The sequence below is a fragment of the Parambassis ranga genome, chromosome 3 (genome assembly GCF_900634625.1).
Source record: "Parambassis ranga chromosome 3, fParRan2.1, whole genome shotgun sequence".
Classification (NCBI taxonomy): Eukaryota; Metazoa; Chordata; class Actinopteri; family Ambassidae; genus Parambassis; species Parambassis ranga.
This window is the reverse complement of record NC_041024.1, coordinates 2,215,084-2,228,262: the sequence shown is the minus strand read 5'-3', so window position 1 is coordinate 2,228,262 and position 13,179 is coordinate 2,215,084. Positions and strand designations below refer to the sequence as shown.

Genomic DNA, 13,179 nt, shown 5'->3' with positions numbered 1-13,179 from the left:
TACCTTCCAGACCTACACACTGTGTTTGAGGCTAACTACACCTTACTGAACAGAAAGGTTTCACGTCTGGTGTTAGAGGTGGAGGCGGTGCCTGATAGCTAAAGGCTTCTACTGCTTCTGTACACCTGTGCCTCCTCTGTCTGCACAGCTGAATAACTGACAGACCCGGCATACATCCAGCCTAGCTTTACATAAACAGTGAGGCTAACAAGGCTTGTACTGTAACCGTGTGTGGATGAACACCGATGAGAACAGTGACCGCAGAAACAGTGACTATAAACGGCCTCCAATGCTGTCAGTATTATGTCATCGCACCACAGTTCTGCTTTGTTGACAGCCTGCTGAGGTGGAGCTCCAGTGCAGATTTCATCAACGGTCCAGTCATTTCGCCCGACCTGAGGCTTCCAGTATAAACAGCCCGGGACGTGTGGACACACCTCGTCCACACAGCTGCACACAAACATCCTAAACATGGAAAACATCGCACAGCAGGTAACATGGGACAACTGTGACACTGTCACAGCACACACGGAGGAGTGAGCACAGCTGCCTCTTTGAAGCCCGGTCCGGGCAGGTCAGTTACTGCACGCCATTCAGATTTAAATCCAGAGCGGCTGACCCTCAGAGAACAACACAGAAGCTCTGAGACGCAGCATTCTCCCTGCTCCTGCATAAGGAGACCGGAGAAGAGGAGGGAGACTGTACTAAAGACTAAAACTCAGCTAAGTGGGGCTCCGTTTATATCAGTGGCAACAACATGTTAGGTGTGTGAATGCTCTGTAATTGCCATTTCCTGCTGCTCAGTGGTCCCGGGCTGAATGAGCAGCTTTGTCTCCACATTTTTTTTCTCCCTTCTTTTCAGGAGTGAAATCGAGTGGAGAGAAGTTAAAGGGCGAGGTGTGATACTCAAAAGACTCCATTAATGAGTAGAAAGGTGACGGCAGGACGACAAAGCACAGAAACATTTTACCCTGAACAAAAGCTTCGGTCACTGCGGGGTCACTCCCAATCTCAGATTGTCTTAATGCTGCTTTACATGAACACGCCTGAGCGTTTAACATCAGCTCACTCCACTGACTGGGTGGGTTGGACGGCGCACACCCTCTCACCTCCACCCCTCTACTCGTTTTTCCCCCCTTACCCCCAACAAATGAGCCAAGAATGCCAGATATCCCCTGTCTCCTTCAAAATAAAAGCTTTTAAAGAAGTTGTATTCCTCTGCTGGCCAGTCAAGACTCACTTTATACCCGGGAGTCGACTTTTTAGATATAAAATCATCATATTAGTGAAATTGTCATGATTCTTCTGCATTTTCACCAAACATTTAAAATGTTCCTGTGATGAGGGATTTACAAAGATTTTTATTTTTAGATTTTTTAGACCATTTTCATAATAATCCTAATCTAATCTAATCTGTCCAGAAGGTGAAAAATACACAAAAATTAGGATTTCTGCTGATTTCCAACTCAGCTGATAATAAATATCCTTTAATTACTCCAGAGTATTAAACAACAAGCAGGTCCGTCACTTTTTGGGGTCCCCTGGAAACATTTGTGTTGTTGGTGGTGTTCTGTCCCACTGGGATTATGTTCTTTTATTCAGTGATTATACAGTCACTCTCTGTTATTATATATTCTTTACACAGCACAGTATGAGGTATATGTTTTGAACAGTTACTGTCAGAACTGTTGTTCCAATAAATTGCTTAAATGAGAGACGTTTCTTAGTCTTACTTCCTCAAACCAATGGACGCACTGACACTGAGCCAAGAGACTGAGACCAGAGATAAGACTCAGTAAATCTGATTCTGCGTCGATTCATTACACGCCTCAATGTAATTAATACACATCAGATTGGATCTGTCACCACTTGGCTGCAGCAGCAGCAGCAGCACTGAGAATTGGAGCCAGCTGCTTTTATTCTGAAGGCCGCCCTCAGACCCCTCATACTTCGCTGTGAGCAGCTTGATCCCTCTGAGGGTTGACAGGCAGACCTGGTCCCAGGTTCTTTCCTCTGCGCACAGCCCAGCATCCTGACCTCTCTGCTGGGACTTTACCACACACAACCTGGAAAGTTGGAGCTCAACTGAAGCAGAGACTGACGTGAAGAAGAGTTTGACATCCACAGGTGAGGAATACTTTGGTGCATTATGTGAAGAGGAACAGATGTTATGTGTATTGCACGTGAATTGCACTGTAAATATTTATTTATTTAAAAGCCCACATTAATTTCTAGACTTAAAAACAATGTTTATGTAATGTTGTGTATAATGTTGTCATAATTATTTTAGCCTGTAAAATATGAGAAATACAGACATTCTCCTTAAGCAATCCCTGCAGTCTGATATTTAATATGATCTTCACCATGGATAGAATAAAGAGATTAAATCTGTATTTTTCAGACAAAAGGTTTTTGGAAGAAGCCTGAGAGACAACAAACAAAAATTTAAAAAAAATGAACAAATAAATTCAATTCAATTGAAAAAGATAGCGATTTAAGTCATACATTAAAGCAAAAATAATTCATTTATAGTTGATATTGCATGTTTATTATTTAAGTGTATCAATATGTAATATGACAGGAAACATATCAGTTGGATTTCATTTATTATACTTAAATAAAAATGAAGATCAAATTTCAGACTAGATCAGATCATCTTCCGTATCAGAAAATCATGTTTTTTAAACATCAGAAATGTTCGTGTAGAGCGACTGTTTACCCGGAGTTGTACAGGTGAGGACCGCAGCCCTGCCTGGACCGCTGCCATCCTGTCTCGCACTTTTCCACCTGAATGTGAGCAGTGTTGAGCCGTGATGGAAAGGGTGGACTCTGGAGCACACAGCCTGCTGTTTACATAGGCCCTGGTGTCGTCAGAGCTGCCATAATACGGGCTTCACGGTGGAACAGATCTGGTCTTATGGGCCCCCGGTCTCTCTGGGAGTGGACCTCACCACAGCGGCTGAATGAGCACAGTGTGGAGCCGGCCACACGGCTGCTAATGAACGGTCAAACATCGCAGGGCTGCAGGGGACACTCCCTCCACCGTGTTTGAAGAGAGATATAAACATTTTACTGACAGATGTTTATACAAAATATAAATAAAATACACTGTAACCAGGAAATGGACAGAACAGAACAGTATTCTGCATAATTATGGAAGTTCTCTGGTGGCATTTAGCTGCCTCAGGTTTGTTTTTGTGGTCCTGATGTTGCTCACGTTGGCTTTCAGGATCTTTTCAGGATCTTTCAATATGTTCTCTGACAGTATGCTGACATCACATCAGACCTCTGGTTTGTGTTTAACGCCCGGATTTGTCTGGTTTTCATGGTTCAGGTAAACATGATCAGGTCGGCTGTGCTGCTGTCTGTGTGTCTGAACATCATCTCAGCAACGTTTGATTACATGTTTGAAGAGCACTCTGTAATGGGTGAGACATCACACTGCACCATCTTTCACTAATTCACATTTTAGTCAGAGGGCACTGATGCTCTGTTCTTCCCTTCACAGACCCAGACGATGTTCTGAGTGTCAGCATTCCTCTGGAGGGGCCACAGCGTCCTCTACTGGGGGGCACACTGGATCTACCCTGTTACTTTGAGGTGTGTAGGTGTAAGTTTTTGCCATTTCTGTCTGTATATTCCATCAAAATATTTACCAACATTCAGAAACCTGATCACCTGTCAGTGCCAAATCTGAAGGCATTCGTAAGACATTGATTGCATTCACCAAACTGGGATGGACATGACCTCACAGTGACATTGACCTTTGACCTATGACCATCAAAATCACTTTATACTTTCACTCCAAATGACTTTGAAGAAATTTGTTGTTTCCTTTGTAGGACCACACAGTCCCTGACCCTGGAGCTCCCACCATTGCCCCCCTTTCTCATCGCATTAAATGGAGCTTGGTCACCAAAGAAAAGGTCACGACCATCCTCGTGGCCCTGGAGGGACAGGTGCTTATCGGTGAGAACTACCTGGACAGAGTTCATCTGTTAGGCTACCCCAAGACACCGTCAGATGCTAGCATTACGATATCTGAGCTGCGCTCCAGTGACACAGGCGTGTATCGCTGCGAGGTTCAGCACGACATCGAGGACAGCCATGGCGACGTCCACGTGCAGGTTCAAGGTACGCAAATCACTGTCGGAGGTGACGGCAATGGATACAACGGCTCAGATCGACCAGTCCGCCTTTAACCTAAAGGACATGTATCTCATATATCTCTGCAGGTATTGTGTTCCACTATCGGGCCATTATGGGGCGCTACAGTCTGACGTTTGAAAAGGCGCAGGCAGCATGCACCCAGAACAGCGCGGTCATGGCTTCACCTGAACAGCTCCAAGCGGCCTACGATGATGGCTTCCACCAGTGTGACGCTGGCTGGCTCTCAGATCACACAGTCAGGTCAGTGTGTCAACTTTCTAAATACACTCCAGCCTCTGAAGACTTGTAGTAAATTGGTATCTGAACTTGTCACGTCATTCCATAAAAAGGTACCCAATCCACGACCCTCGTGTGAACTGCTACGGTGACAAAGACGAACTGCCCGGGGTGAGGACGTATGGAGTGCGAGACCTCAATGAGACCTATGATGTTTACTGCTTTACTGAGAAGATGACAGGTATGTGAAGACAAGTGCACCACTGTCATTTCATTCTTTTATTTGAGTGCCCCATTTTCTCTGAAACAGGCAGAGTTTTCTACACTGCTTCTGCTGAGAAGTTCACCTTCTCTGAGGCGGTGGCAGCGTGCTCCAATCAGGGAGCTCGGCTCGCCACGACAGGGCAGCTCTACCTGGCATGGCAGGACGGGATGGACGTCTGTAACGCTGGCTGGCTGGGGGACAGGAGTGTCCGCTACCCCATCAATGTACGTCGTCCACAGTGCGGAGGTGGTCTGCTGGGTGTGCGGACTGTTTATCTCCACACCAACCAGACAGGATACCCACTTCCTGAGTCCCGCTATGACGCCTTCTGCTACACAGGTAGGCCACCATTCAGGAAAAGAAAGAAGACACAAACATCCACCTCCTGCATTGAACATTGTCCTTTTCCCCTGACACCTTCAGAGTCCCCTGATGAGGAGGGTTCAGGCCTCACCGAGGAGGGAAGTGGTGTGTTGAGTGTTACCACGGTGACACAGAATCCTGAGGTGTTCTTCAGGAAGACGACCACTGAGAGCGAGGCAGTCGGAGAGGTGGAGACTCGACAGCCTACTGATGTGTACGTCACCTATACAGAGAGCCCCACTGAGCTGCCGCTGCCTGAGCCGCCCAACGTCACTGAGCTCATCACGGATGTGATAGAGTCGGTCACCGCCCATCCAGGTGTAGCCAAGAAGCCTCCATCCTTTGTGATGCCTCCAACTGGTCAGTGAGAAAAGTGTAACACAACAAAGAAAGCCTGGTGAGTGTCCTTGATTGCCATGTCCCTCATTTCTCTTGTTGCAGGCGTGGTTTTCCATTACCGCTCAGCTGCTGGTCGCTATGCCTTCACTTTTGTTGAAGCCCAGCAGGCTTGTCAGAGAGTCGGAGGCTTTATCGCCACACCCCAGCAGCTCCAGGCGGCATATGAGGCTGGATATCACCAGTGTGATGCTGGATGGCTTCTGGACCAGACTGTCAGGTAAAGCTCAAATGTACTTTTACAGCCTTCCCAAAGCAAGATTTGATAACTCATTATTACTCCTGTGTAGGTATCCTATTGTTTTCCCAAGAGAGAGGTGTGCTGGAGACCTGGGAGATGAACCAGGAGTCCGGTCCTACGGTCTGAGGCCAGCTGATGAGAGATATGACGTGTACTGTTACATTGATGGGCTCAAAGGTGATACAGGACACTGAAAATGCAGAGAAACAGTTTATTCTTTATTGCTGACATCTCTTCATCGTCTCCATCATCTGGTTGATAGGTGAGGTTTTCCATGTGGGATCCGCTGAGGGTTTCACCTACGATGAGGCTGCCTCGAGCTGCCAGGAGCAGAATGCCTTGCTGGCCTCCACAGGAGAACTCTACGCAGCCTGGAAAATGGGTTTCGACAAGTGTCGGGCAGGATGGCTGGTGGATCATAGTGTCCGTTATCCCATCAATAACCCCCGTGCTGTGTGTGGAGCAGGAAGACCAGGAGTGCACGCTGTGTACTCTCACCTCAACCAGACTGGCTATCCGGAACTTGATGCCAGATTTGATGCATACTGTTTCAGAGGTAAACCAGTTCGTTCTAGTTTTATCATCTATCGATTTGACATAATTATTCATCAGTGTCTCTGTTTGTTGCAGCGGACCTACAGCTAATTGCAAATGAAACTGGACTGAACATCACAGATATCCAGGAGGCTCTGATAAACCTGACTTCAATTACCGATTTGCTAAGACCTGGTAAGTCCAGATCCAATCAAGTAGACTTCATATTGTTTCTAAGGAACCTTACACTTGTTCTTCTGTGTCTCTTTACAGTTGTTCCCTCCATCACACCTCCCATCATTGTGGAGACCTCAGGCTCTGGTTCTGGCTCCGCAGACTTTGGCTCTGGAGTTCGTAGTGGCTCTGGAGTTTCTTCTGGAGATCTGTCTGGCTCTGGAGACCAGATTACCTCTGGAGACCTATCTGGATCTGGAGATCAGGTGACATCTGGAGACCACTCCGCTTCAGGGGACTTGTCTTACTCTAGGGACTTGTCTGGATCTGGAGATGGAGCCAGCAGTGCAAGTGCAGAGCTGCCCAGTGGAGAATCTGGACTTGGCAGTGGTTCTGGATCAGGTCTCAGCGGAGAAGGTTCTGGCATCACTGTTGTTTTTTCAGGCACTGACAGCATTGTCTCAGGTGAGGGCTCAGGTTCTGGAGGAGTCCAGGAAGCTGGAGAGGGAAGCACAGAGATTCTCATTGTCCCTTCATCTGGTGAAGGCTCTGGAGTGCTCAGTGGTAGCGGAGATCTGTCCGGGTCTGGCACAAGATCTGGATTTGGCTCTACAGAAAGTGGGTCTGGAGAAAGTGGGCAATTCTCCGGCATGACATCTGGTTTCATCACAGGCCGGGACTTTTCTGGGTTCAGTGGTTTCCCATCTGGAAGTGGCAGTGGACAGTCAGGGGAGCCTTCAGGAAGTGGAGACACCCAGATCTTACTGAGAAATGAGGAACTCATCGATGCATCCACCCCTGTTACCCAGAGGGAGCATGAGCTTGGTGGAGGTGTGTTGGTGTTCAGTGGCTCTGGGGACCTTTCAGGATCAGGACTTGTCAGTGGCTCAGCCTCTGGAAGTGGCACTGAGTTCTTCTCTGGCGTGACCTTTTGGGGGTCAGGATTCACTGAGCTCACAGGGTCATCCTCTGGAGAGCAGGAAGCCTCTGGGTTTTTACTCTACAGCTCTGGAGAGGGAAGCAGTGAACACGTGTCTGGATTTGGAAGTGCGAGCTTCATTTCTGGGTCTGGATCAGGAGTTTTTGGATCAGGAGTTTCTGGATCAGGAGTTTCTGGATCAGGTGTTTTTGGATCAGGAGTTTCTGGATCAGGAGTTTCTGGATCTGGAGTTTCTGGATCTGAGTCCTCTGCTAGTGGAGAAGACAGCAGTGTGACATTCCTGACGGGGGATATTATGACAAAGATATCTGGAGGTTCTGTTCTGTCTATGGAGCTGGGACAGGGGTCTGTGGAGTACAGTGCTGATGGAAGCAGTAGCGGCAGTGGCTTTTTCTCTGGTAGTGGGGACAGTGAGTCATCTACAGCTACCTCCAGTTTTTCAGGATCCTCCTCTGGAGATCTGCCTCAGGTGGTGCTGCCATCTCCACTGAGTGAACAGACTCCGACAGAGAGCAGCCCACGACCTGAGGAAGTCCTCAATGCAGCTGCCATGACCCCTGGTGATGTTTATGTGACGCAGAGCCCTCCACTTGTCCCTGCAGGACTGGTAGCTCCTCCTGTGGCAGCGACACCAGCCTCTGTGCAGGCAGCAGGCAGCGTGGAAGGTAAGAGATCCAAAGACCTTCTTGTTCCTTACTTTTTACCTCCTTGTCACTGGCATTAAGGACCAGCTGGCTGCATGCCACTGTGTCCTGATACACCCCTGAGCAGCACATTGACATGTGAATGAAAACATACAACAGATTTATTTATCTAGAATAGATCTAGATCTATTTACAGCACAGGCAGCTCATTGGCATTTAAAGGTTTATACAGGGGCTAACAGAAAGCACTCAGAATGAGTCGAGCCAAAACATGAATCAAACTCTGGTAATATGCATTTGTACTTAAACGTAAGGGGGCATCTTACCCAAATAGCAAAATTGGTGGAGCCAAATCTGGCTCACTTTAACGCTCTTATCTGGCCCACTTATCTCGTAGATTGACGGCACTCGAGCAAAGTGGTCCAGACCAACAAAACTCTACCAAACACTGCATGTGGGCCACTTTAGAGCAGAACACAGTGTAAAGATGGCCCGCGGTAAATCTGAATTTTGAGCCACATTTATTATTTTACCACTATAGGCTCAGGGTGCTCTATCAGTGCCAGAAGGGGGCCAAATTTGCTTGATATCTGGGTCTGTGCCCCTTTACCTGCTCATGTAGCTGAGGTCAAATCTCAGGTCAAATATACCAACACAACAGAGCAGAGCAGACCTCTGACGACACAGAACACGGCATAAAAACAGGAAAACGCTGTGAACTGTGTCATGATTTCTATTTGGAGACACTGAGAACTGAGCTTTTAAATTACAGTAGAGTTGCACTACAGACTTGTTGTTTATGGTAAAGAAAGGCAGGAATGTTTACAGCTGATAGAGATGAATACTTTTTCTTCTTTTCTTCTTTGTCATTCATGGAGGACATCATGTGTGAGTTAATTGTTCTTCTAGGAGTTGTTAACCCCTGTGAGCCGAACCCGTGCGGTGGCGCTGCGTGCACAGCTGAGGACGGTGTTGCGTTCTGCCACCGTGAGTCCACTCACTGTTTTTAACGTCTCTGAAATCACCTGAAATCAGATCTGTGTGTTGGTTTGTCTTTTCTCTGCATGTTTGATATCACTGGTCTGCATTTATTAGACATCTTGTTACAGATAAACATTTAACTGATTCCTGTAAATCAACCTTACCAGAACTCCCCTTTCTCTCTCTGTCCTGATGTGTTTGTATTTGTGTTGTTTGCCTCGTTTTGTGCATCCTTGTCTTGACTGTGGGTCTCTGTGGGTCTCTGTGGGGTCTCTGTGTCTCTGACTGAAATGTCAGATATGATGGGCTCTGCTGCTCTGAGGACGTAGCGCCTCTGTGTCACACGTGTCGGTTGTGTCCTCAGACTGTGTGTTGTTTTTGGTCTGCTGTTGCCGGCACGCCGCCCCCGCTCTGCTGTCTGCATGCTGTGGAAACATAATGTGTTGGTGCCTCCAACCTGCATGAATACTCAGCTTCAGCTGCAACATGAATTTACTGCTAATCTGTGCAAATCTGATGGTTGCAGTAAGCTGCTCCAGCTGCAGTGTGTTGTCACTAACTCCTCCACCCTCAGCTCACCATCCCCTCTCCCCCTCCCTTGCTGAAACAGTAGTGTCACCAGCCCCACCCCACACCTTTCTTACAGAGGTAGATGTGTGCCACTCCAACCCTTGTGCCAATGGAGCCACCTGTGTGGAGAGTGCAGACTCTTTCAAATGCTTATGCCTGCCCAGCTACGGAGGGAAGCGCTGCGAGATCGGTACGAGATCAGCTTCAGCTAATGCATACTAACAACAGCCTCTCAAAAACAACTGAAGAGAGAGAGAGAGAGAGAGATGCTACAGTCAGCAGCAGACAGCATCACTGCTCAGTGAGGTCAATGATGTGCCTGTGGTTGCCATGGAAATGGCATCCATCATTAAGGTACCATAAAGGGTCAGCTCAAACAAATCAAGAAGCAACGCATGCAGGTCAATGCTCAGTGTTTGACTGTACAAACACTGCACAGCTAACGGCTTCCCAACATGCTGACGAGATGCAAACACAACAACAGGAAGTGCTCAGGAAGTTAACTCTTGAAGCACCGAGGTTCTCTGGTGGTCTGGAGCAGCCAGTCCGCATCCTGTAAGGAGGCTCACTAACAGGAAGTTCTGTTCAGTGTGTCTGCATATGATGTCACAGGATGCAGACATCGCTGTGGTTCCACCCACTGAGTGGCAAAAAGCTTGTTGAGTGTCAGGGTTGTGTTGAAAACTGTGGCTCGTTAGGAGCGGTTTGTGTGACCGACTGTACAAACAGGCCGCTGAAATCTAAAGAGAGAAGGTGGAAAAATAGGTGCATGTGTCAGAGTATCAGTCATCTGAACTGGGAAACACTGACCTGTCATATAGTAGCAAAATGTAAATGTTTTTATTATAAAAATCACAAAGAAATCACCCATCTAACTGCTGCTGTTAGTGTTCAAAGTTCCTCTCCGACTTGTTGTGTTTTCTCTGATCTGATTGGTTGAAGTTATCAATGACAACTAATCAGCCAAAAGAGGTGAGCAAGTATGTGTGTTTCTGTGATTTGGTTGATGTGACCCTTTAAATAAAGTGTTGGAGCGACAGAAGGAAAGAAAAACTCTGTTCTGTTAGGACAAAGTGAAAACATTAGGGAAGAGTGAGGAAACGATGAGGAGGTGTCCAGGCGCCTCTGAATGACTGCTGTCCTGTGCTGACTGTTTGCTGTTGTGGCTGCAGATGAGCAGCAGTGTGAAGACGACTGGACTAAGTTCCAGGGGAACTGCTACCTGCACTTCTCTGACAGAGAGGTGTGGCTGGAGGCCGAGCAGCGCTGCCGCGACCTGAACGCCCACCTGGTCAGCATCATCACTCCGGAGGAGCAGCACTTTGTCAACTGTGAGGAGAGAGAGAGAGAGAGAGAGAGAGAGAGAGTGAGAGTGAGAGACAGAGAGAGAGAGAGAGTGAGAGAGAGAGAGAGAGAGAGAGAGAGAGAGTGAGAGAGAGAGTTAAAGAGGGCGAGAGAGTGAGAGTGAGAGAGAAGATAGTGAGAGAGAGAGTGAGAGAGAGAGAGAGAAAGAGGGCGAGAGAGAGAGAGAGAGAGTGAGAGAGAAAAAGTGAGAGTGCGAGAGAGAGAGAGAGAGAGAGTGAGAGAGAGAGTGAAAGAGGGCGAGAGAGAGAGAGTGAGAGAGAAAGCTGAAGATGGCGAAGTGAGGGAGAGAGAGGGGCAAGAGAGAGTGAGAGCGAAGTGAAGACTAGATGAGAGAGAGCTGACGAGAGGAGAGGGAGAGGAGAGATCGAGAGTGAGATAGAGATGAGAGTGAGAGGAGCGAGTTGAAAGAGGGCGACGAGAGTGAGAGGTGAGAGAGGAATATAGTGAGAGAGAGAGTGAGGAGAGAGAGAGAGAGAGAAAGAGGGTGATGAGAGGAGAGAGAGTGAGAGAAAAAGTGAGAGTGGCGACGAGAGAGAAGAGAGGAGGGCAAGAGAGCGTGAGCGAGGAGAAGAGAGTGAGAAGAGAGTGAGAGAGAGAGAGAGGTGGGCCGATGAGAGACGAGAGTGAAGAGAGAGAAGAAGAGAGGCGAGAGGCGAGCGTGAGAGGAGAGAGAGATGAGGAGAGAGACAAGAGGGCGAACGAGAGGAGAGAACCTGAAATGGAGAGAGGCTGTGAAGAGAGAGAGAGAGGGAGAGAGCGAGAGAGAAAGAGAGTGAGGGGGGAGTGAGAGGGAGAGAATGACTCTAAACGTTTTAATCCCACAGCGCACACACAGGATTACCAGTGGATCGGACTGAACGACAGAACAGTCGAGGGCGACTTCCGCTGGACAGATGGCACTCCGCTGGTGAGTGAGGACGGTCTGATGTTTGAGCAAACCACAGGCCGGCAGAGCTGCTCTCACATTTCTTCTTCCTCTTCTTCAGCAATATGAGAACTGGAGGCCGAACCAGCCAGATAACTACTTCCACTCCGGAGAGCACTGTGCGGTGATGATCAGGCATCAGAGCGGCCAGTGGAACGACGTGCCCTGCAACTACCACCTACCGTTCACCTGCAAGAAGGGCCCAGGTACACTTGAGTCTAACGCCCTAAAGCTGTCATTGGACTTCTAGTATTAAAGCAGAGTCATCCTGCCTGTGGAGGCAGATGTGAGCAAACAATTCACATCAAAGTTTGATGTTTTCTTTTGTACTGAACACCTGTTGGCAGCCAGAATGAACATTTCTTTGTCTTTTCTAACCTTCATTTCCATCACGACCCCTTTCATGTCGGTATCAGAATGACGAGCACCAACAGCTGCCTGCATAGGCGACAGCGGATTAAACAGGAAGTTGGTACCTGTCACTCAAAGTGGTTACAAACATTTCCTAAGAAGAAAACAGGACAGCCGTCCACACAGACCAGACACCTGCTGGTTATTCTGCTGTGAAGTCGGAGGACTATGGGATTGACTCAGCCCTCTAGTGGCCACTATAGGAACTGCATCCTGCTCGGCAGTCACATGACCTCTGCTTGTGTCCTCAGTGTCGTGCGGCTCACCGCCTGAGGTGGAGAACGCTCACATGTTCGGTACCAGGAGGGAGGAGTACCCCGTCAACGCCATCATCCGCTATCAGTGCAACCCAGGATTTAGACAGCGCCATCCGCCGGTGGTGCGCTGCCAGCAGGACGGCCAGTGGGAGCAGCCGCAGGTGGAATGTACCGATGGTGAGTGGGGGTCTGCGTGGACACGCTGACAGCCGCGTTGTTGTCTAATTATAACTGTGGTGTTTTGTTTGTTCTGCTGCAGTGAAAGCCAGGAGGAGGATAGAGAGACGGAGCAGCGAGCATCACTGAACAAAGAGCAAATTACTATTGATAGCACACAGAAATCAGCTTTAATATTAGTGGAGATGATTTGAAGAGAAGGGTGCTGCGTTATGTGATTTCCCCCAATTCCCTCCTAATATATTTGAAATACATATAAATATATATGATAATGTTAAGTTTATTTTGTGATGTGTTGTGTTTTAGTGGAATCTGCTGTAGGTCTGTATCACACAGACACACTGGCACATTAGGACGTGCAGCTTTCAGAGAGGAACACCAGCAGGTCTCTGTTCGGCCTCTGTCTGTCATCCCTGCCGCTCTCTGCTCTCTGAGTCTTCCTCCTTTCGAAGAAGCACTTTGCTGCATGGAACATGAAACAGCTCAGAGCGAGCAGGGCGTCACAGGAGGAGCATCTGTGCAGCTAATGAGCACAAAGTTCAGCCGAGAG

General features: G+C 48.1%; 1 protein-coding gene across 1 annotated transcript; it reads left to right on the top strand.

Moving 5' to 3' along the window:
• The first annotated feature begins 3,340 nt into the window (after window positions 1-3,340).
• On the top strand, window positions 3,341-12,897 carry LOC114433593 (aggrecan core protein-like). The gene is made up of 21 exons (XM_028402234.1): window positions 3,341-3,428; window positions 3,509-3,600; window positions 3,843-4,134; window positions 4,236-4,410; window positions 4,500-4,627; window positions 4,697-4,990; window positions 5,075-5,374; window positions 5,456-5,630; window positions 5,701-5,828; window positions 5,914-6,207; window positions 6,282-6,380; window positions 6,459-6,942; window positions 7,054-7,406; window positions 7,497-7,964; window positions 8,853-8,930; window positions 9,571-9,684; window positions 10,667-10,825; window positions 11,684-11,766; window positions 11,846-11,990; window positions 12,447-12,629; window positions 12,712-12,897. The coding sequence occupies exons 1-21, from the start codon at window positions 3,341-3,343 to the stop codon at window positions 12,756-12,758; spliced, it is 4,179 nt and encodes a 1,392-aa protein (XP_028258035.1). The 3' UTR covers window positions 12,759-12,897.
• Window positions 12,898-13,179: the final 282 nt, after the last annotated feature.

Excerpts from the sequence above, each read along its gene's own strand:
- LOC114433593 (XM_028402234.1), top strand. The coding sequence starts at position 3,341 with ATGATCAGGTCGGCTGTGCTGCTGTCTGTGTGTCTGAACATCATCTCA. Across the intron at positions 6,208-6,281 it reads TGATGCATACTGTTTCAGAG|CGGACCTACAGCTAATTGCA; the intron begins GTAAACCAGTTC and ends TGTTTGTTGCAG. Across the intron at positions 7,965-8,852 it reads GGCAGCAGGCAGCGTGGAAG|GAGTTGTTAACCCCTGTGAG; the intron begins GTAAGAGATCCA and ends TTGTTCTTCTAG.